This window comes from Nycticebus coucang, chromosome 2, assembly GCF_027406575.1.
Source record: "Nycticebus coucang isolate mNycCou1 chromosome 2, mNycCou1.pri, whole genome shotgun sequence".
Lineage (NCBI taxonomy): Eukaryota > Metazoa > Chordata > Mammalia > Primates > Lorisidae > Nycticebus > Nycticebus coucang.
Genome location: NC_069781.1, coordinates 18,564,691 through 18,587,781, shown reverse-complemented (window position 1 = coordinate 18,587,781; position 23,091 = coordinate 18,564,691). Strand labels below are relative to the sequence as shown.

At 40.3% G+C, this 23,091-nt stretch overlaps 1 protein-coding gene across 1 annotated transcript in view; it reads right to left on the bottom strand.

The window, feature by feature from the left end:
* Positions 1-23,091, bottom strand: part of BRINP1 (BMP/retinoic acid inducible neural specific 1) — a 192,052-nt gene that overhangs the window by 64,650 nt on the left and 104,311 nt on the right. Inside the window, exons 3-5 of the mRNA XM_053576437.1 lie at positions 11,978-12,168; positions 5,144-5,313; positions 2,138-2,243 (exon numbers count right to left, since the gene is read on the bottom strand). Coding sequence (XP_053432412.1) covers positions 2,138-2,243; positions 5,144-5,313; positions 11,978-12,168 — 467 coding nt within the window. The remainder of the gene's footprint in view (positions 1-2,137; positions 2,244-5,143; positions 5,314-11,977; positions 12,169-23,091) is intronic.

Here is a 23,091-nt window from a genome sequence, read left to right as displayed (position 1 = left end):
GACACACTGCAGCTTATAAACGTCCCTTTTGCAGTGTGCTGCTCAAATGTGGACCCCAAGGCTCCAGGTATGGTCTGATCCTTCTAGACAAGAATGAGGCTGCCTCCTCCCTTTTATGAATAGCATAACTCCCAGTAGCATATCTGGGCCTGGGAGAACCAGTGTCTTATAAATAGTTGGTTTTTGAGGGAAGGAACTCAAAATTAGATATGAAATTAAATTTGTCTTTAGACGGTGGGGACTTGGAAAGTGCAGGATGCCTGGACCTGGAGCTTCACTAGCTTCAGGGTAAATCGGCCTCTAAATGTTCCTAAGATCTCAATAACTTCCTTGGTAGTAACATCTAATTATTTGCCTCTAAGTATATTTCAATTATAACTCACAGGTCTTTCCACCCTCAGCGTGCTCAGCATGCAATGAAACTGACGAAAGCCAAACTGCCCATATTCCAATCCTGGCTCCTGCTTCACAGTCACTTTAGGTATCACCTGCATGAATACCTCAGAAATCCTGGCACACCCAGGGAAGATCAGTCTTTTTTACCTACTTTCTTAACTGGCACTAGCAAAACCTTCTATGTTTACCCCAAAGTGGGTAGGATTCTTCTCTGTGTATTTGAGATTTTGGTATTTGTTGTTTTAACAGTAAACCACTTTCTTGGCCTGAATTTCCCTGAGGGATTGTCATTCCCTGCTCCCATTGCTCCCAAGTGACACCACCAAGCCCTCCATGCACCGTTTTCTAATCATCTTCTTTCTGTAACAGGAGCATGAATCAAATAGTTGCCAGAATATAAAAGCCACATTAAGCTCTGCTGAGCTCCACCTGCCAATCTCAACCCAACTTCCTCCCACCAACATTCAGAATCACCTTTATGACATACCTTTCCAGAAGGTCATGTTTTCAGTCTGTTCAAAGTTAAATCATGTCATTTTTTTCAGACCATAAAGTTAACACATGATCATTGTAGAAAAATTAGAAAAGAAACTAGAAGGGTAAATATATCATCTAACCATGATAGCCTAACCATCTTGAGATAAGCTCTTTGATCATCTTGACATATTCCCTTTGCTGTGTTAGTATTGCTTATCTTTTTATATTGTTAAAATCATGCCATTCATTCAATCAGAAATCTTCTATGTATTAATTAACATTATATCAAATAATTTTCACATATTCCTGGAAATTCCTTATAAACATTTTAGTATCAGTTTAACATTATGTGATTTACATACGACATAATTCACTTATTCTTCTCTTGTAAGAAATTGAGATCTTAATTTTTTGATACTATAAATTATTTTTATAACAGTATTGTGTATATTTAAACCCTTGTCAATTTTTTTCTCTGCAATCTCTTCTCCTCTTTATGATATGAATTAATAAGAGTGAAATTATTACATTATCGGGTATATTTCTTTAAGTTAATGGTCCAGCTGTATATATAAAGAGCATCTATACCTGATGTATAACAGACATCGAACAAATGCAAATATTTACAAATATCAACAAATCGATCCCTATAATGGTTGCATTATCACCAGACACATCAGAGAGTATTTTTCTGTCTATACCCTAGACAGAATTTAGCATTGTCATTTGTAATCTCTGCAAAAGTGTGTGTGTCTAGGTATATATTTAAAACTATGAATGATTAGCAAATAAGGAGGAAGAAAAATTACAGAGAATCAAAAATTCTATAAAACACCCTATATTTGATGGGATTTAAATAAACTCTGCCAAAACAAATTGAAAATCAAAGGCAATAATGCAGAAAATTCAGATTATATGATATGAAACTTTAATATATATTTTGTCTGGGACATCTATAAATAATACTGTTCAGACATTTTCTTCAAAATAATCAGATAACTTCAAATTCCCTTATTGTCTATCTGAAAATGAATGGATGATTATGAATTTAATGTCCTGTATATATTAAAATTCTAAATATCTTATAGAAAATATATCCCTATCTTAACTGGCATATTTCCATATTTGTAGCTTTCATTCGTTTTTCTGTGCTCCGTCTTCCTCATTCTCCCTTTATACCATCCCTCCTTATCTTCCCCTGCTCCACATCACACGTGTGCTGTTTGCTGTGACACCAACCCCATCTTCTTCACCAGCTTCCTACCTTGAAGGTGCAGTTTGCTCTCCGTGCTTTGCAGAAGGACAGAACTCACAGAGTCCAGATTGTCGTAGCTGTTACAGCCCAGAGGCCCAGTGCGTGTCTCTGTGACCTGGAGTGGGCATCAAATGAAAGTGTGAGACAGCTTGTCCTTGGCTAGGATAGACCCTGACGAGTCATCCCCTAGCAGAGCAAAGCTGGCAGAAAAAGTCTCCTGGCCTGAGTCAATCGCCACTTCCTGAGCACCTGGTCTATGTCTGAGACCACCGTCCTAGGCTGTCACTGAGTAAACCAGCACAGAGGTCAAGTGTCCACCCTAGAGGTCTGGTTTCTGTGGTTCTCATTCCACAAGGCTGTTGTAAGTATTTTATAAACTACTCAGTTGAGGCATTATATTTCAAAAGCATGGACTTTGGAACCAGGAAAGTCAGTGTGAAATCCAGGCCAGATCATTTATTTATTGTGTGATCTAAGGAAGTCAGTTCACTTCTCTAAGCTTCTGCAAAGCAAAGCTAGGGAATCTCTTCCAGGGAGGTTGTGAGAGCAGATATGATGATTCTAAATATCCAACACATGGTACGTGTTCAATAATGAGCATTTCATTACAAAGCATCTGTATAAATTGCAATGAGTATGTACGTATTATTGTTAGACAAGAACAATAAAATTATCCTTATTTTCCAAAAGAAGTTTCAGCAAAAAGTATAATCAGTGCACAAAAGGAACAATGCCCTAATCTTATGGCTGCTCATTTCTAAAACCTGATCTTAAAAAACCTGGGGTGGTGGATAATAGGGATAGGGCACAGTTATTCAAAAGACAACCTTGAAATAAACTATTCAGTATGAAAAGAAGCCCCATCATTTCTTCAGCCTTTGCTTCCCATTATTAAGAGTTGTTTTGATGTTAGCAATATAAAGACACAGAATTCATTGTAGGAAATGGTGACTTGAGAATTAGCCATCCCTACCACCTCTGTGTTTCTCCAGCTGTAAAATCTAGATCAATAACTTTCTCTTTCTAAACCTCAATTTTCCCATCCACAAAATGTTAGTAATGCTCTGACCCACCTCCACAGGTAAAGAGATCCAATTTTTGAAGTGTTTAGCTCTTGGGGCACAAAACTACATAATTAAATTGGTTTTATTTTATAAATAGTTTATTTTTAATATGGTTGTTATTGAGTAAGGAGGTAAACTACCAATTTATTACTAAAGATACCCACAGTGGTGAGGGCAAATGAGCAAAGCTCCACTTGGTCAGTGGCTGGCCTTAAACAAATTCAGTAGTGAGACAAGGTCCGGTCAACTGTGTCTTGAGGTAGTATCAAGAAATGGCAGGAAAAACCCTGGGGCCAAACTACTGTAGAAGGCAGTGCTTAGGGTAAGAACTGTTTCTTGAGAGGCCTCTGTGCAATTTCTCTGAGAAATTCCTCCTACCGAGGCAGACTGTGCTTCTAGGATGCACAAAAGAGGATTATCTTCTGACAGAGCTTCAATATCTCAATTCCACAACCCATCCAGGGGGAAGAGAACCAACCATTTAGTGATAATGAAAACCAGGCCTTTTCAGGACTCTGATGGCTTCATAAAGATCCATCTCTCTGCACCGAGTTCCCTAACAACATCATCCCCCACTATAGGCGATTCTCCTTGGATAAACTGGCCCTTTGTTTGTTGATTTGATCTAGTTTTCTCCTTACCACTTCCCTCCTCAGCGACCGGCTCCCTCACACACTCTTCACCCTCCTCCTCAGTTTCTGACTCATCTGTCAGAATCTCCCTAGCCCCACCCCTTTTCACTGCAGATATCTCAGAAAGTCTTAACATAAAGGTAAGTCTGTATTTTGCTCAAACGAAATCAGAGTGAAAATGGAGAAGAAAAATGCAAGTTTCAACTCTGGTTTAAGAAAATCTGAGATAGAAAAAAAATCTGCATTGGAACCCTCAGAAGAAGAAAGTTGTTCTATCAAGAAGGTACCCACCTCCACATTCTCTGTATAGAGGTAGTCTCTGAATTTATTGGATTTTAAATGGAATCTTGGCAACATCCCTATGCTCTAAGGCATGGAACTGAAAAGTCCAGAGCTGCTTTTATTCTATGTGACTGTTTAACTGTAAATTCCCTGAAAGTGAATAAACTTACAAATTCGGCTCTCTGGTGGCCACATTTCAAGTGTTCAATAACCCCAAGTAACTAGTGGCTACTATGTTGACGAGCACTGATGTGGGCATTTCCACCACCTTAGCAGGTTCCACTAAGCCATGCTTGTGTAGATGACCATGGATCAGCCAACAGCAGAGTGCCTGTCTTGGTAAATAAAGTTTTATTGGAACACGACCATGCCCATTTGTTTGTTTATTGTCTGTGGCTGCTTCTGTGCTACAACAGCAGAATTGAGTGGGAGCCACGTAGGCCAAAGGTTCACAAAGCCCAAACTGTTCATCACGTGGCCCTTTACAGAAAGCCATTTGCTGACCTTTAGTCTAGAGAGATTTCCAATCCCTAATAAGACATTCTCTATCTAATCCAGAGGAAAAGGTTTTAAATATGAGGCCTCAGTTTTCTTACCGGTAAAATGGGAGGTAGGAAGGAAGAAATTTAAAAACAGAGGTGTTTACAGTATTGCTGGGCAGGGCATCAGTTATTTGACTCTTGCTAACCTCAAGGACAACCTTGACCTATTTAGAGATCCAGTTTCTACCCCTAAAAAGGGGGTATGATATCAACCACACAGGATAACTTTAAGAGTGAACGAGAGGACTGTTGATAATTTGGCCACAACAATCACCAGGGTACTCTAAGAGTCAGTACCTATGGCCGTCCTAATATCAAGGTTGATGGCATTACCGGGCACATGACAACATCACACAAAGCAGTTGGCAGTGGGCCCTGTGAGCTATATATGGTGATGAAGCCAGGAACTGTCTGTGACCATCTGCTTTCAGAATATCCATATTGCAGTGCTATTGTTTTGAGAACCTGCTACCCAAACCCACCCTCCAGCTGTACCTTGATTGCCCCAGTTGATATCTGGATCTCATGGAGCCTTCTCATGGTGCCATCACGGTCGACGAAGTAGGACGATGCAAGCTGGTGCAGAGCTTCCACGCTTTGGGTGGCATTCCCTGACTTTCTGTCCAGGCGGCTTTTGTCCATGTACATGGTCAAAGCCTCCTCCCCTGTGTGGGAAAGTGAAGATGATAAGAAAGCCTGTTGAGCTCTGGTGTGGGAGGCAGGGTACAGGGGCCTGGATACTGAAAGCAGGCTTGAATCTCCAACTAGTACTGCCCAAATTTCCTTCTGTCTCTAAAAATCAAAGTTGCCGTTTTATCTCTGTCCCCATAATGTATGATTATGTGTGCATGGAAATGCACATCTATCTGTATAGACTAATGTGCACAAATGCCTACTTATACTTGGATGTGCTTTCTACACATGTGCATGCATACATGTGCATTCTACACACATGTGCATTCAATCCTGGAACAGGGATCATTAGCAAACCCTCAACAACTGAAGTCCAGCCCCTACAAATCCACCTCATACTTCTCACTAGCATCACTGCCCCTCTTCTGAGAAAATTCAGTCTTGTCTATAAAATGACGTCTTTGTCATAGACACTCCCTTCTCATTCTTTTCTCCCCCTGTTCCCTCATTTTCATTCAGGTCCTTCTTTCCCTCTTTCCTACTCTCTCCTTTCCCCTTCCCTCATTTCTTTCTCCATTCCTTTTTCTCTTTCCCCCCACTCATTGCTAGATAGATGAATGAATTAATGGATAAATGACAGATAGATAAACAGGTAGGATTTGGACAGAGGAATTAATGAATGAGTGATAGATGAAGTTATATAAATACAGATGTAAGACAAATGTATTGATTTCATTCATGAATATTTTCTTAGAAATTCATACATAGATTACTAAAATTATTAAGCTATAATAATTTATACTTTGAGTAACAAATTTTTTCACAAGAATTCCAGAAATAAAGCTGAAGAAAAGTCTGCAAAATACACTCACACTCCTGACTCCTCTCACTACCAACGTTGTGAACTTGAGCACATTTAGTAACTTCCCCATTCCTCATTCTATTCATTAGCAAAATTGGGAGAAAAAGAGTACCAAATTCATTGAATTACTAAAAAGAATAAATTAGTTACTACATGTGAAGTCTTCAGTACAATGTCTGGTTCATTGCAGCACTCAAAAAAAGTCTGGAATAATCGTTAAGGCACAGAAACTGAGCTAGACCTCTGAACTACCTGTATTAACCTCTCTGTGCCTCAGTTTCTCTGTGTTAAAAATGGAGATGCTAACCGTACTTACCTTGTAGAGTCATAATAGATTTAAATTAGTTAATTACATGAAATACTTGAACCCTTCCTGCCACCTAGTAAGCACTATGGAAGTATTAGCTGGCATTATTTGATTATCGCAAATTATTAATTTTGTGATATTTATACTTACAGCTAGTCAATTCAGTACAAAAGGATATTCAGAGAACAAAAACTATTGGTATGTTCTGAGATCCAAAGCCTGCTATCTAGGACAATCGAAACATCTTTAGAATGTTGATGACTTTTTGAGTTGAATACAAAACACAATTTACTTTCAGAAGGAATTCCATTCTATCCCTCACCTAAATGTCTGGCTTTTGAAATCCTATTGCAGCTTTCTGGGGCTAATTCTAATGTCACTTCCTCTTACTACCCCCTCCTCTACCTGTGGAATACCACTGTACACCCCTGACAATCTTCCAGGGCATCTTTTCTCTGATGAGCTTCCTCCAGCCTCACCCTCACCTTGTAGAGAAGTAACCATCTCCCCTCAGCCATTCCCCACTGTACCCACTCAGCTTAGCGTCGCCGGCAGGCCTTGAGCATTGTTTCTATGCTGAGCACTTTGACAGGTACGGGGGTGACAAATGATCAAGACACTGAGACGTGCTATAATTACAAACCACACACCAGACATCTAAGATTCAGTCTAAAAAATACAAAATTTCTCATTAATACTTTGTTCTGTTAATTATATGTTGAAACTATAACATTTTGGATATAATGTTAAATATGATGTATTGTAAACGATTTGCTCTTTTTCCTTTTACTTTCTAAGAGAATTTAAAATGGCATGTGTGGCTCACACTAATGGCCAGTGCTGGTCTGGGGCCACAGAGTCACAGGAGGTCACTTCAATATACCAGGGGAATAGCCAAGGTGGAAGGATTCAGGGGAACAGGTCAGGGAAGGGCACCTGTGTCCTCGTAGATAAAGTGGGCCACAAGGCCTGGATGATCCAGCCCCTTCCATTATATCACTCACTTTTCTCTGGGTTTGTACCATGTACAAATGTGCCCCCACTTTCTCTCATTGTTAGGACCCTATGTTAGTGGATTTTACCTGGTTAGCACATATTCATCTTTCATATGTCACTTAAAACATCACCACCTTCCTGTGAGAAGCCTGTCTCAATGCCTCACTCATAACCTAGACCAGACCGATAACTATTTACTCTCTCCCAGGCCCCCATTTTATCTAATGCACACATGCCTGGACTTGGGTTGACCTCAGAACAAGACACTCATGTTTGCTCTTTTCCAAGAAGGCCCCACTAACTACAGTCAGCATGATCTTCTGTTCTTTGGACCCCCAAAAAATCTAAATAGATTTGGCTTAAAAATGACTTAATACCCAATTTGACTTTGAGTTTCAGGGGCAGCGAGCTGTGGGGAGGCACAAAAGGACTCTAGCCAATCCATCATTCTAATGTCCAAGGCTTTTTCTGGAGTCTGATGAAGAGTGGATATTCAGTTATCATTTGATGGATTAATGGATGGGTAGGCGGATGGCTGGATAGATGATTGAATGAGTGGATGAACAGAGAGACAGGTGGACAGGTAAATGATTATATAAGTAAGCACGCCAAGAATTAGAGCCATGAGGCAGAGGAAATAAGCATTTCAAGTGTCAGCTCAGTCTCTCTGAGGGGCCTGTGAAGGAGAAGGTGAAATAAGCCCAGTTCCCTCTGGACAGAGAACTGGCAGAAGCAAATCTTAGATCAAGAGGGGTTAATGGGCTTCTTACTGCATTATTAAGACTTAATTTCTTGTTTATTAAGAGAATGCTCTCTTTAGAGTTGCTTTCCACTTGGGCATTCCTTCAATTTGCCTTTTCACCCCATGTAGGCCGGTCCTCAGTTTTCCAGGCCTCCAGGGGACTTTCCCTCATTCTCTGCAGCACCTTCTCTCAGAAGGGAATGAGCTGAGACACACACACACACACAGAAATACACACACAGGATGGAGGATGAGGTGGGAGCAATAGGAAATGTTACTCCCAGATAGGAGGTGAGGATGTCTAGACTTTAGGTTGCTTTGATGGCCCCTGTGACTTTATTCTCAGCCTCCCTCTTACTGAAGGGGCAATCTCCCAACATGTGGGCTGAGAAATGACGAATACACACAAACATACACGTCTGAACAAAAATATGAGCCCCTCGTGTATAAAAAGACATCCATGCAACACACACACACACATACATGCATATTTAAGCTCACGTATACACATATATTAAGTATGTCTATGCTGCATCGCACATATGTGTGAAATGCACATGTGTGTGTAATGCACGTGTATGTATGCCCATGAGTAGAAATCACATCCAAGTACAAGTAGGCATTTGTGCACAGCAGTCTATGCAGGCAGGTGTGCATTTCCATGCACAAACAATCGTACATGAGAGATGAATCATAAAGTCACATGGGCACCAGCTTCCATGTGTTTCCTTCCACCAAAACTATGCTTGAGATGAAGAAAAATTTCTACTCCCGTTTTCTTGTGTGAGCTTCCATATGCAGAATTCTTCCCTTCACCACCCTCTGTAAGAAGATCATTCATTCTACCTGTTTTATGAGTCTAATAGATATCACAAAGAATTGGGGAGCCCCTGGAAATGTGCATGTATTAGCTGTTGGCCCTCCCATCAGCTCCACGTCTTCATTTCTACTCCCGTCCTTCCTGTTCCCTCCCCCTATGGAGCCAAACAAACACTGTTATTTACCCCATGGGTGACAATTAAAGAATCATCTTTTGTTGCTTGCTTATGCCCTTGTGAACTTGCTTAACACCTCAAATAGTTCACCTTGTCAATGAATATAGGGTGTTTAGAAAAAATATATAATGAATAACATTTTCTGCATCTCTGCATATATAGATGTAGACACCGATACCCAAATAGGAAAGTGAATTTCTCAATATCACCCACTCATCCAGTGAGTGACAGGTTTGGGCTTGATTCTTGGGTCCCTAAGGCCCTTAGATGCATTAAATAACAACAACAATAACAATCATAAAAATGATAATGATAATAAAAACAATAACAATGGCAATAGCAACTCTTTGCTAGGTGCCAGGCAGTGTGATAAGCACCTTTAATGTATCCTTTTATTTAATTCTCAAAATATGCATGAAGGAAGTACTACTATTGTGACTATTTATAAAAGAGGAAACTGAGGCTTAGAGCATGAAATTACTAGAAAAGTGACACTGAGCTGGTGAGGAGCAGCAGGCAGGATGGTGTGGATCAGACTTACCTGCCCCTTCATTCTCTACAACTGCCACATCCCTTCTCTCACATTGTATAGCGGGTCATTAAGGACTATTTCCCCCATAAATGAATGAACAAAATGACGATGTGAGAAGGACTTCAGGCAGAGTGCAGTGGCTCATGCTATCAACCCTAGCACTTTGAGAGGCTGAGAAGGAAGGATTGCTGGATGCCAGGAGTTCAAGACCAGACTTAGCAAGAGCAGCACTCTGGGTCTATGAAAAATTTAAAAGTCAGCTGAACCTGGTGGTGCACTCCTGTAGTCCCAGCTACTCAGGGGACTGAGGCAGAAGGATCTTTTTAGCCAGGAGTCGTGGTTGTCCATCACCCAGGTTGCTGTGAGCTGTGATTATGCCACTGCATTCTAGCCTGAGACAGAATGACACTCAGTCTAAAAAAAAAAGACCAAAGACCTCACACAGTTTCTAGCATGTACTGCTTAATCAACAATAAATCTCTTTCCTTCCCTCTCCCTTTCTCCTCCACACTGAGGGCTGAGGGAACATTTAAGGCCTGCTGTCCAACACCAAATCTCAATTCAATGCTTTGCATATTTTAAAATGTTGTGCTGTAAAAACAGAAAAGGAACAAGGATCTGTGAATAATTCACCACCTTGCCTTGAAGAAATTAAAAATATATTTCATTGAGGGAGAACGATCTTTGCTACTTCAGATTTCCAGGGACTCAGACCAAAGCACAGCTTTTAATGGAAGAATTGAACTGGTCTCAAGTACTTTTTTCCCAAGTGAACTGGGAGGTGGGAGATATTCAAGCAAAAGGGTGCAGGTTAATGCTATACTCAACGCAGAAAGGAGTACATTTTCACTTTATAATAGAATAGAATTTACTATCCAAAGTCCTACGTAATATAGTAGCTGACTAGCAACAAACCACAGCTAGTTGGTTGGCTGTTGGAGTACGTGTGTGGGTTGGTGAAATAAATGATGTTGGATCAGAAATATGATGCAGGATGTGTAGAAAGAAAACCCTGAGTTAAAAACTTAGCTTTGTAGCTTACGAGCTATTCATCTTCTGGGTCGCAGCTTCCTTACCCATAAAATGAAGGCAATATGACTTGTGCTTCTGAACCAAAGAAAAGGTGCAATGCCTGCTATGTGGCAAATACTCATTAAGTAGCAGCTAATATTATTGTAAGAGTGAATGATTTTGCCCAACGAATCTCTCATCTCTCCACCCATATTCCCATTATCAAATGACTAATCTGGTCATCCTTAAATTGTACACTGTGTGCTCACCTTTGAAAGCTCCACTGCCTTCCATTACCTAACTGGCCCCCATCAAGCTTAACTGTCACTTCCTTCATGAAGTTTGCACTGACCACTCCAGTTTGTGGTGTTCAACTGTCCTCTGAAGGAGGATATCTCCTGTTATAATCACAGCTCAGTCCACCCTGACTCTGACAAGAAGGGGACCTCTTTCAGTGGGCATGGGCCATGTCTCACTCACCTGGCAGCTGTATGAGCAAATCAGTGTGGTTGTCCATCACCCAAAGGGCTTTCTCAAAGTTCAGCAGCCCCAGATGCTATGGCAGAAAATTGATGCTTAAGGGATCCCACATAATATCCAATGGTGTGTGCTGAAAAGACCCATAAGTGTCTAAACGTATGTCTAATCTGTACCGTATCTCAACCATTCTTCTCACATTTATTTCATCCCCTTCATCTAACCCTTTTTCCCTTACTCTCTCAAAAACTGATTAAACCTGATGGGGAGAGATGGGTAAGACAAAGCAAGGTGGAGCAATTAGTCTGACTTCCTTTGAATCTACTCAAGGTTTATATGATGTACAAATGATAGCCCATTTGTAAAATGATAACCTCAAGTTATCATCCCCTAGAGTAGACTTCAGTAAGCAAAGAAAATCCTCTAAATAATATCTGAAATTTAATCATTTCCCCAGATCAGATCCCATTTCAGTGGAACTGAAACAATGATCAGAATAAGCATGTCTAACAACCTGAGCCAATTCCAATAGTAAGCCATATGTCCACCAAAGTTGGCAAACCCTCAAATGGGACTGCCCCACAGAACTGAATTATCCACTCTGATCTGACCACAAACAATGGCTAAGACAAGTTGGCTCATGGGGCAACATATGCTTTTACATGATGTAGGATGTCAGAGAGCCTAAGAAGGCTTTGGTCGGGACATCCCACTCTCCTTCCCAACCTGGTCAGAAGGTGTGCTGGGACTGTGGCCCAGGTGCTGCTGACCTACCTCCCAAGGTGGCTGAGATGAGCAGGTGGGTGCCGTACTTTTTGATGATGGTGTCGATGAACTGCTGAGTGGTGGGTCTCCTGCCAAGCAGGCGGATGCTCCTTTGAAACTCCGGCATGAGGGGCATCGGATGACGAACCAGATCCCTCCTCTCGATGGCTGTGTTCCTCACCTTCCAACGGGCAAACTCCCTGGGCAGGAGAGACAAGTGACAGCCCTCAACTTACCACTATGGTCCTCAATTCAAAGACCACTCAGCCACCCCATCCAGGCATCTCTTCTTGGGGAGAGTGTCTACAATTACTTCTAATATTTCTTAAGTGATACTTTAATCTACAGTTTTCAATCCTCTTCAGCTAACAAATGTATATCTGCTGAGTACGATTCTTATCACTGGGATACGGAAACAGATAGACACAGTCACGCTCTCAGATTGCTTATAGAACATCAGGAAGACATTGGTCAGGAGCTGCTTTTACTAGGTAATGGGTGGAAAGACTGAGGAAAAAGAAAGAGTGATAATAACATTCATAATAATAACCTGATGATAATGATGGAGATTTTTATATTATTTTATGGTCCATAAGAATCTGATGTCTAATTTTCCATCTAGCCTTGTGACAGGGGATTAAAATCCATTTCTGATACCTATAAGTCCATCTCTCTCACTAGACTATAAATAACACCATAGAGATGGAATCTTCTTAAGTACTCCCCAAAACATCCCTGTGAAGAACTCAGTGTCTGCTATTTGGAAAGATTCATAATAATGCTAGGTGGATGAATAAAAAAGCAGATGGAAGAAAGGAAGGAAGGAATCTAGAAAGGAAGGAAGTTAGGAAGGAAGGAAGGGAGGGATGGAAGGATGAATGAATCTAGGAAGGAAGAAAGGAAGGAAGGAATCCAGGAAGGAAAAAAAGGAGGAAGGAAGGAAGGAAAGAAGGAAGGAAGAAAGGAAGGAAGGAATGGAGGAAGGAAGGAAAGAAAGAAGGAAGGAAGGAAGGAAAAAAGCCAGGAAGGCATCAAGGAAATCAGGAAGGCAAGTTGTGTAATTGTGGACAGAACCTAAGGCACAAATCAACCTGAGAACTGTTACAAGACAATTCAAAAACAAATATTGGGCCTTCAGTTCACTTTAATCCAAAGTGCTAACATGCACTCATTGACTGTCTACTATTTGGAAGAAAGAAAGCTACAATCTTCAGACTAGATGGGAGAATTACCATGTTTTTCCTTCACTAAAACTAGACTAGATCAAGATTGAAGAGCACCAAATGCAGAAGTCCAAGTCTCACCCTGCCTCTCACACCGCCTGTCGGTGCAATCTCAGGCAAAGCGTGTTCCCTCACTAGGCTTACATTTCTTCACCTACAACATTCAATTAATACTATATATTTCCTACCACTAGTGCAGGGATTACATGAATCACATAGTGTAAAAATACCTTTGGAAAATTCAAGATACTAATTTAATGTGAAATATTGTTTTACCACTGTACTTCTTACAAATTTCAAGACACATGTGTGTAAATCATTAAAGCTTCATAGACAGTGAACATGGCACATGCAAACAAGAGGGGATTTAAAGAGACTTGGGGCAGTTTGCTTTTGCTAGGTAACGGTCATTCCTAGCAAAGATGCAGCTCCCCCAGGGCGAACAGTTCTCCAACCTGCCTGAGTTATATGCTCTCAGTCCCTTGAGAAAAACACACTGGCCAAGGGGGCTGTAAGGTCAGCCAAGATAAATGATGGGAACCAGAGTTTAACGAAAAGGTTTCTCTTTCCTGCCACAATATGGGAGAGACAAATAGAAAAAGGAGCATAGGGCGAGAAGAAGCAGACCAGGGCGGGAATCAGGCCGGGATATGCCTTGCTAAATCAGTGGTGAAGTCTGACCCTTGACTCCCAGAGCACTGCATCTGAAAAAAAACTTCATCATTAGGATACATTTTCAAGCCTCAGAGATTATGGTCTGTGCCTGTTTAAAAAATTTCCATCCATAATTCTTAACACAGTTCAAGTTGCAAGGCAGCTCAGTACTTAGCACATCTTGGGTACTTAAGTCAATCAACTGCACAATGAACTCTGCAAGGCCCCTACTGAGTGCAATATATGATGTCTGCAGAAGAGGGGTGGATGCATCGTAGTCCCTGTCCTTGAGAAGCCCATAGTCTTGCACCTAGACCCACTCACACATGTGAAAAAGAAAAAAAAAAAAGAAGAAGACTAGAAAGCCCCCAGTCTGTCAGGAAAGACAGAACACTTCCAGCTCATTGTAAATCCAGGACACTGGGACACAGACGGAGGAGGACTTCTCAGCCCTCCGGAGAAAGCTTCAGAGAGGACATCATGTTTGAACTATCGTTTTGAAGTCTGCACAGGTTTTAAATAAACAGAAGTGTGGTTTAAAAAAATAGAGAAAAGGGCTGGAGGAGTGCGGAGGGATGGACACAGAATGCTATGGGAAGAGCGTCTTGGAAGAAGAGTGTGACGAAATGGTGCAGAGGTGACAAGAGGGACCACATGGGTTAACCAGCTCTGAGGAGGTGGAGGGGATTTGAGAGCCAGTGGGGGAGAATGTTATAGGTGTGCTGGGCGGCTTGTGGCTTGAGTCCCCCGAGTCCCAGGGACCTCGGGCCCCTCTCCCTGGCTGCCCCTGCTGCTTCCTCTGCCTCTGTGCCTCTCTTTCCCTTCACCTCTCCCTCTCCCCCTCCTTTGGGGCTGTGCTGTGAGATGCTCCATGCAGACATTTACCCAGCAAGGAGCCAAGGGAAGCCTCCGGTCAACAGGGACCTCACAGGGCACTGCATCCGAACAGTAACTATGTGTGCGGACCGGGTTACTAGGAAACAGACCCTCCCCAACAGAGCCTTGAAATGCCTGCAGCCTGGCGAGAAACCCAGAGAAAAGGCACCCAGATTCTTGAGGAACAGAAACTGTGCGATAATATTTATTGTGGGAAGTCACAAAGCTGTGAGGTAATTTGTTATTCAGTGATTGATCATCAATCAAAAGCAATTAAAATCACCACATGGATCTGAGATAAAGCATATTTCTTCATCAGCTTATCCCTGAAATTTATGAAATTTATAAAATTATATACATTTAATTAGAAAGTTATATATGTGCCTATAAATACACACACATATCAGTATATAGAAAAATACACGTAATTATATAGTGTGTGTATATACAATATGTCCATAAATTTTGTGTGCAATTTAAAATAGAGGTCTATTTTAAATATTTCTTATAGATGTCTATTTTAAATATTTAAATATTTAATTGCATACAATATTTATGGGCTATATATATATATGTATACCTCACTTTTATTTATAACTCTCTTGGGTTGCTTCATTTTCATGTGAACATGTCTGTGTCCTCAAAGTTTGTATTTATTTAGCCTCAGAGAGGTTAAAGTAACCTGTTAAAAGTCACCCAGCTACTTAGTACCAGAGCTGAACATAGAAAACTGATATCCTGACTCTTAAATCACTCTTCAGTGTAAATATTGAGAGTTAGAATATAAAAACATAGTAGAACTGATACCAATGCAGAAAAAAATGCCGCCCCCACTACCAAATTACAAGGCATGACTCAATTCTCTCTCCCTCTCTCTCTTTTAACAACCTTCACAGTATTTGTGAAGTTCACCAGCTATACACCCTGGGCCTGCCATCTGTGTTCCTTCCTTGAAATAACGGAAAGAAACCAATGCCAAGCACCCAGTTCCTCCCTCACAGGGTGGATGTAAGGCTTATATGATCAAATGCATGTGACCTGCTGAGCACAGGGCCCTTAGAAAGAGCAGCTCAGTAGCAGAGGGTGTCATTATAAAGCACAACTATTGCTCAGAACCACGGACAGAGTTCCTTATGCCAAGGAATTATTCCATTATTTGGGGCAGGGGGTGTTAGAACAAATTATTGTTTAGGAAAGTTATTAAACTATGCTGTGCTATTTGCAATGCTATTTTTAGACATGGAGGGATCACAGAGGAGGGGCCCCAACATAGTCTGAAAAAGGGATTGTCTGGAAATTGTGGTGTCAGAGAATTCTCCTGCATGATTTAAAATCAGAAAGGAAACAGGGAATTTGGCCAAAGATGGGGAAAGGTGGTTCAGGAGGAATGAACTCTGCAAGCAAAACTGGAGAGGAATGAAAGAGGGTAAGATAGTTGGAAAGAAAAGGTGGTTTGCATGTGGTTGTGTGCCTGTGTGTCCCATATAAATAAAAGGTAAAGGCTAAGAGGTTATTTGGGACCACAGGATGAAGGGCTATGTGTCAAACTGTTTATTAGATTTCTTCCTATAAACTCAGTACTTATTGACCAACAATCCAGACTAAAATCATTCTGAGGAGGGGTTTATGTGGTTCTTAAACCATCACAGCATGTTGGAGCAAAGGCTGTAATAATCACAGGACTCAATGACTTTCACACTTTTTACCAAAATACACTTGCTTACAAGGGCTCAACATCACCTAGATCTATGCTGAGGTGGATTTAAACATAAATGCTGAAAGTTGATCATATATTTGAAATTTGAGTACCTACTACTTTTCCAGCTCTGAGGTCACAGCAGTAAACAAAATCGATAAAAGTCTTGCTCTCAAGGAGCTTACAAGCTTGTGAGAGAGAACAGAAAACAAATAAAGACATGGGTAAGGTGTAGGGGGAGATAAGACTTATAAAGACAAGTAAAGCGGGGGAAGGAGGTTGGGAAACCCAGAAGTGGAAGGGGCTGTGTTTTGAAATGTAGTCAGAAAAGGCTTTGCCGACTTGAAGGTATTTGAAGATAGATCTAAAAAGAAATGAAGGAGGGATCTAAAAAAGGTATTTGAGGAGAGATCTAAAAAAAGGAATCCACCTGGTAGAAGAATGTTTAGAAAAAAGTAACAGTAAATACAAAGGTCCTGAGGTAGAAATGTGTTTGCCCTATTTGGGGATGACCAAAGAGGCAGAAATAGATAATAAGTAAATGAGTAGGAGGATGAGCTAAAAAGACGTCTGACGGGAAAACATAACATGAAAGATGGGGTAAGGAAGTCATAGATCAAAAAAGGCTTTGCCTGCTTTGGTGAAGACATTTTTTATTTTTAAATTCTAAGTACCATGGAAAGTTAAAAGAAGAATTTGAGCTAAAACAATGTGATTTATGTTATAAAGGAAGGGTAGGCAAACATTTTTCAAATAGAGCCAGATAGTAAATATTTGAGGCTTTTCAGATATGAGGTATCTGTTGCAAACACTCAACTCTGTCTTCATACTGTGAGACAATGAAAGACAATACAAGTGAATGTGGCAGTGTTCCAATAAAACTTTATTCACAGCAAGCAATAAACGAGATTTGGTACATAGGTAATATGACTCCTATTCCAAGAGCTTCACCCTGACTCCACTCAAGGACGTCATCAAATTCAACCCATTCAATTCACAGATGGAAAAAGTGAGTGTTAAAAAGATGCCCAAGAACACAGGAAATGATTGGCAGGGCTCAAATCCTAGCCTAGGATTCACGACTCAAAGTGCAGTACCCTTTCCATGTCACCTTAAAAAAAATAAAGAAAGAAGAAAGTAAATGAAATCAACCAAGCCTTGCTTGTCGTGTTATCTGACTGCTCTGCTGGCCCAGGAACAATTTCATGTAGGTTTTCAGTGAACTGAGCACAACATGAAATATATCTTTCCTTCTGAGCACACAGAGCAAGTGAATTCCCCTTGGAGGAGAAGGCAGAACTCACAATAGCATCAGATCTGTGGAATATGCTTATGCCCAATTAAGTAACCCAACAGGGTGGGTGAGCCAATTAGACTGAGATTAAAAAAAGAATCCTGGATGGAAGTCATAGGTGTCTGCAGCAAGGCCCACCCCACTGGGGGACCTAAAGGTCGGGGGTGGGCAATAACAGGGGCTGAAGCCAGAGTTGTAGGATTTCTTACGAGGCTAGAGACAATTCTATAAGGCTAAGGCTTTCTTTTTAGAGCTAAGCATTGCCAGTTTAGGAATCCTCCTTAATCCTTTTTATTAGCCGTCTGCTGTCCTACATACCTACACACACACATACATACAGATACACACATATACATACACGCTCAATCACACACTGAGTGTGAGATTACATAGAAGGAGAAAAGATTATGAGACAGGAAGGAGAACTGGTTCTATGTTCTTGGGAAGGTGGATATCTGTATCTCTCCCTGTGAAATAAGCTGGTTGAATTACGTCATGTTTAGCCATCTTCCAACTTAGGCTCTGGAAGTTGAAATTTAGATTTGAACATGACCCTGCCACCTTATTAATTAAACTCTATGAAATGAAAACGGTAACTACCTTAGAAAGAGGGGGTGCAGATTATATTGAACTACGAAGCACAGTACCTAGGACATAATAGGCATCAATAAATGCATCAATAGACATAAAATAAAATTTTAATGCAGTTATTATCAATATCATCACTGCCATTATTATATGAGCAGCTACAAGGGGGAAATTGGGTGATAGTGGATTGGTAATGGGATGGAGGGTGGGGAAGGAGAGGAAACAAACAGGATTTTTTTTAAGTCATTAGCAAATAAAACTTCGGGAAAGGTGGGATTTGATTCTTGTGAAGTACATTTAAAGTGCAATAAGACTGAAAATTAAGAAACAGACCAACAGTTTGTAAATTCCATCCAAGTCTACTTTCCTCATGTACGTGATGAGGTCTAAAAGTGTGCATCTCCATAAATTGTGCCGTGAGAGTTGAATGAAATAATGTTTGGAAGACTTCTTTATAAATTGCAACAGGGAGTGAATAATTGTTAACTGCTTTTGGAATTAACGTTTTTTATTAGTAGTATAAAGGCACACTTACGCTTGTGATGTTTCTATTGCTTAAAATGTTCTGTTTTGGTTTCCTCATCTTTAAATCATGGGCAGAGAGTTTCTACTTTTCATGGTTGTGAGGGAAACACTTCCAGCACTGGATAAATGTGTTTTCTCCATTATATAATCTAGACTACAAATGGCCTCTGAATAAGTTAAAGGCTGTTTTATTCTTCACCGAGCATGTTTTATGATTTGCTTACTTAAATATCAGCTCAGATATAGTTGGAGGTGGTTTTCAAAAACACACATATCTTTTAGGCTTTAAAATGTAGAGAAAATAGTAAAAATAAATGGAAGACCAGAAAGTGAAGTTTGGGTTAAAATTATTTGTAAAATTAATTCTATAAATACCTAAACACTAGATGGAAGTTAGCCAACCACTGGTGTCCCTGAGATTCCTTGCAACCAAAGGAAAAAGGAAATCATTGCCAAAAGAGCTAGACAGTCAAGTAGGTGGCAGAGTATTTGTTCAAGTTGTTGGAGAAATACACTCACTGGATCCTATGGTAAGACACAACTTCTCCCATGGTTTCTCATAAAGAGTTGGATTAAGTTGATACTGGTGGGTGATGTCCTCAACAACACCCTGTTGAGTTCAATTGGCTTAGGAAGCTTAATGCATAAGCCAAAGCACTATTAAGTCAAGCCATTCCCTAAGAGTCAAACATATTATAGTCTAGACACATGGCTCTCTGGTGGTCTGACTTAATGAAAGGAGGCGTTGTAGACTATTTTATAGATACTGTCTTTTGTTATTGAAAGCATGACTGATAGAGTTACTACGAGATGTTTGCATTTGTTTATTCCTGGTGTTTTTTTATTAATTATTTTGTATTAAATTGTAACTCTGTACATTGATGCATGTATGGGGTTCAAGGTACTGCTTTGATATACAATGTGAAATGTTTACATTGAATTAAGTAATATTCCTGGTGTCTTATTCAATTGTTTACATTAACTAATCATTTGGAGTTGAAATCAAAAGAAGCCTCTGAGTATCAGGGTGATGGGGGAGAACTCTGGGACTACGTCTGCTATTGTCAATAGCAAATTATACCTAGAGATGAACAAGGGTAATTATAGAAACGGAGAGAAAGGAGATGAAATCACTGAGCTGAGAGAGAAGGAGTGAGGGCCTTTTTTTTTTTTTTTTTTTTTTTTGCCAGTCTCTCCCTACATGATCCTCAGTGAGCTTACAGAAAGGTGAACCCAAGGGCATATGTGAAGTAGAAATGATGCATCTTAACAAGAGGGTGTCGGCGCCAAGTCCCTTGGCTGCCTTCATGCCCCAGAACACAAGTGGGAGAGCAGCTGAGCAGCAGCAGCAAAAGCATTTTGGCCCCAGAGGAGTGAAAGGAGGAAAAGTAGAAAAAAAAATGAAAAATGGTTATGAATAGAATTACTTTAGTAAAAGTAAAGACAGTGACTTAACTTTAGAGAATAAAATAGTCCTTGCTTACGATTTGTATACATCTATTATCTAAAGTGTGTTCACTTAAGTAATGAAAGTTTTAGTCTCACACCAACTTCAAGCACTTCTGAAGGCTTTTATGGGAATAGGTTCAGAGGAATGGGGACATCTCATGCAGTGAAGTCACGCTGGCAGGGAGCTACGTGTTTCCCATTGAGTGCAAACTTGAAAGGGAAAAATAGAAACTCAACAAACATACTTAGGGATGGCTCAACTTTTATATAAATGAACCATTTCAGATAAGCAAGTGAAATATTCCAGGAAGCACCATTACTGAGGGCAGGAAAACCCATTGGAGGTTTATGAGAATTTTTCGTGGGGAAGGGAGCTCAGAATGCACCTGTTTACTTTACTCTGAGGGGCTGATATGTCCTGAGCCACCTTCCAGCTGCTCACTGCTTGCAATACATTATCCAAAGCATCAGAATGAAAGGGCTTTTGGAGAATCACTCAGCACTGTTATTTCACAAAGAGGAAACTGAGGCCTGGAGAGAAAAAGATGCTTGCAAAGTTCACAGCACCACTGGTGGCAAAGGGGACTAAAATATACATTCCTGATCTCAGGTTTAGTGCTCTCTCCTATGATCCACTGTCTCATCTCATTATATTGATTTTGTGGGTTTTATAGTACACTTGGTCCTTCATAAATATCTGTCACCATATCAGGTCTTGCAATTGAGTTGGCAAACTCGCTTTTATGTGCTTCTGTTGGCAGCACTGTACAAACAACTCGGTATGATTCCATAGCCTTGGTATATTAGTGTCTCACAATTGTGTTTATGTTGAAGTGTGGCAGTGTCTTGATGAATGATGTTCATTAATGTTGTGTGTTTTTGTGTGTTGTCATGAGAATGGTGGAGGTTGAATTAGAACAATGAAGAAACATTCATAAATTTATCATTAAACTTGACAAGAGTGGAAGTGAAATCAGAGACATGTTAGTCCAAGGTTACGTGGATAAAGCTCTGAAGAAAGTTGCACTGTACAAATGGATTAAAAGTATTTCTGAGAAAGTGTCACCAATGAAGAGAGGTCATGGTAGTGAGTAATGAGCAGAACTGATATAAAACATTGCAAAAATTCATCTAATTGTGCGTCAAAATTGTTGGCTGACTGTGAAAAGCAAAGCAGACTAAGTAAACATCAACAGAGAAACAGGAAAATATTAACTGAAAATCTTGGCCAACAACACATGCCTCTTGCATCACAACAATGCACCAGCTCACATGGAATGTCTGTAAGGGAGCTTTTAGCAGGATACAAATAACTGTATTAGAACATTCCCACACATACTCATCTGATCTGGCCCCCAAAGGCTTTTTTTCTTCATCCATAGATAAAAGAAATTGAAAGGAAGACATTTGATGACATTCAGGACATCAAGGGTAATATGCCAGCTCTGATGGCCATTCCAAAATGAATTCCAAAATTGTCTGGAAGGGTACACTAGGTTCTGGCCTCAGTGCATAGCTTTCCAAGGCAAGCACTTAGAAGGTGACTATAGTGAAGGACCTTCACTATATTCAGCAGTGAAGTATGTAACACTTTTCTTAAGATAAATTCACAAACTTAATTGTCCTACGTGGCATATATTATCCTCCCCACAACCTGGATGTTGGAGAGTATTACCATCACCATCACATGTGAAGGAAACTGAGGCCCAGGGCAGGGAAGGAAATTTGGCAAACCCACACCAGAGCTAGGATGGAAATTTAGATTTCAAGATTCTCTGTTTCTTCCCGTTCTCTACTCCTTGGCCCATTCTGGTATCACTGTGTGAATGGAGGAAAGGCATTGATTCTCCCAAACTGCCTTGCCAAGAGCCCCTGTTCTACAGAGGAGAAAAATATAGGATATCAAACAAATGTTCATTCCACTAACCACCCGCAAAGGGGATGCAAAACAAGTCTTTTCCCCAAGATCTCATGTCACTATGGGATAAGCACTTACTTTACAGACCTGGCTCTGAATTCCAGCATTAAACCACTCATTAGCTGAGCAACCATTTATGGATCCTTCAGCATCTGAGGGACCATTTACAGACCCCTTCCTTTCTCTTCCCTTCCCTTCTCGCCTTTTCCCCTTCCCTTCCCTCTCCTTCCCTTCCCTTCTTTCTTTCTTTCCTCTTCTTTTTTTTTTTTTTAAAGGGTCTTGCTCTACTGCCCAAACTGGAGTCCAGTGACATATCATAGCTCACTACAACCTCAACCTCCTGGGCTCAAGCAATTCTCCCATCTCAGCTTCCCAAAGTACTGGGATAACAGACATGAGCCACAGCAATGGCTGAGATGTTTTATCAGTGCAATAGGAATATTAGCACTTACCTTGCAGTGTTGCTAGAAGGATTAAACATAATGAATGCAATTAATCTGGCAATAGTAGCTACTCAATAAATGTTAGCTATATGTCCTTCGGCAAGGCATTCTAAAATGGGAGTTTGTCATATAACATATAACTTTTAATGGATATTTTAAATGATCTTAATATGCCTGTGGGCTCTAGGGATTATACAAATTGCATATAAATAAAATATTAAAAATTCTGTTGACTCGATTTATCTTTCTGCTTATTTCCAACGCATCTATTATGAAAGCATGACTCATAACCAAATATAGATTAATAAAAGTTTGAAATCGCAATTATTTTCCAATTATCATAAATCCCATTAAACACAGCAATTATATGAATTTTCTCTTTCAGATCACAAAATTTGAGTGCTCCAAGGGACCACAGAGAGTGTCTTCATCATTTCCTTAAATTTAAGGTAGGAGT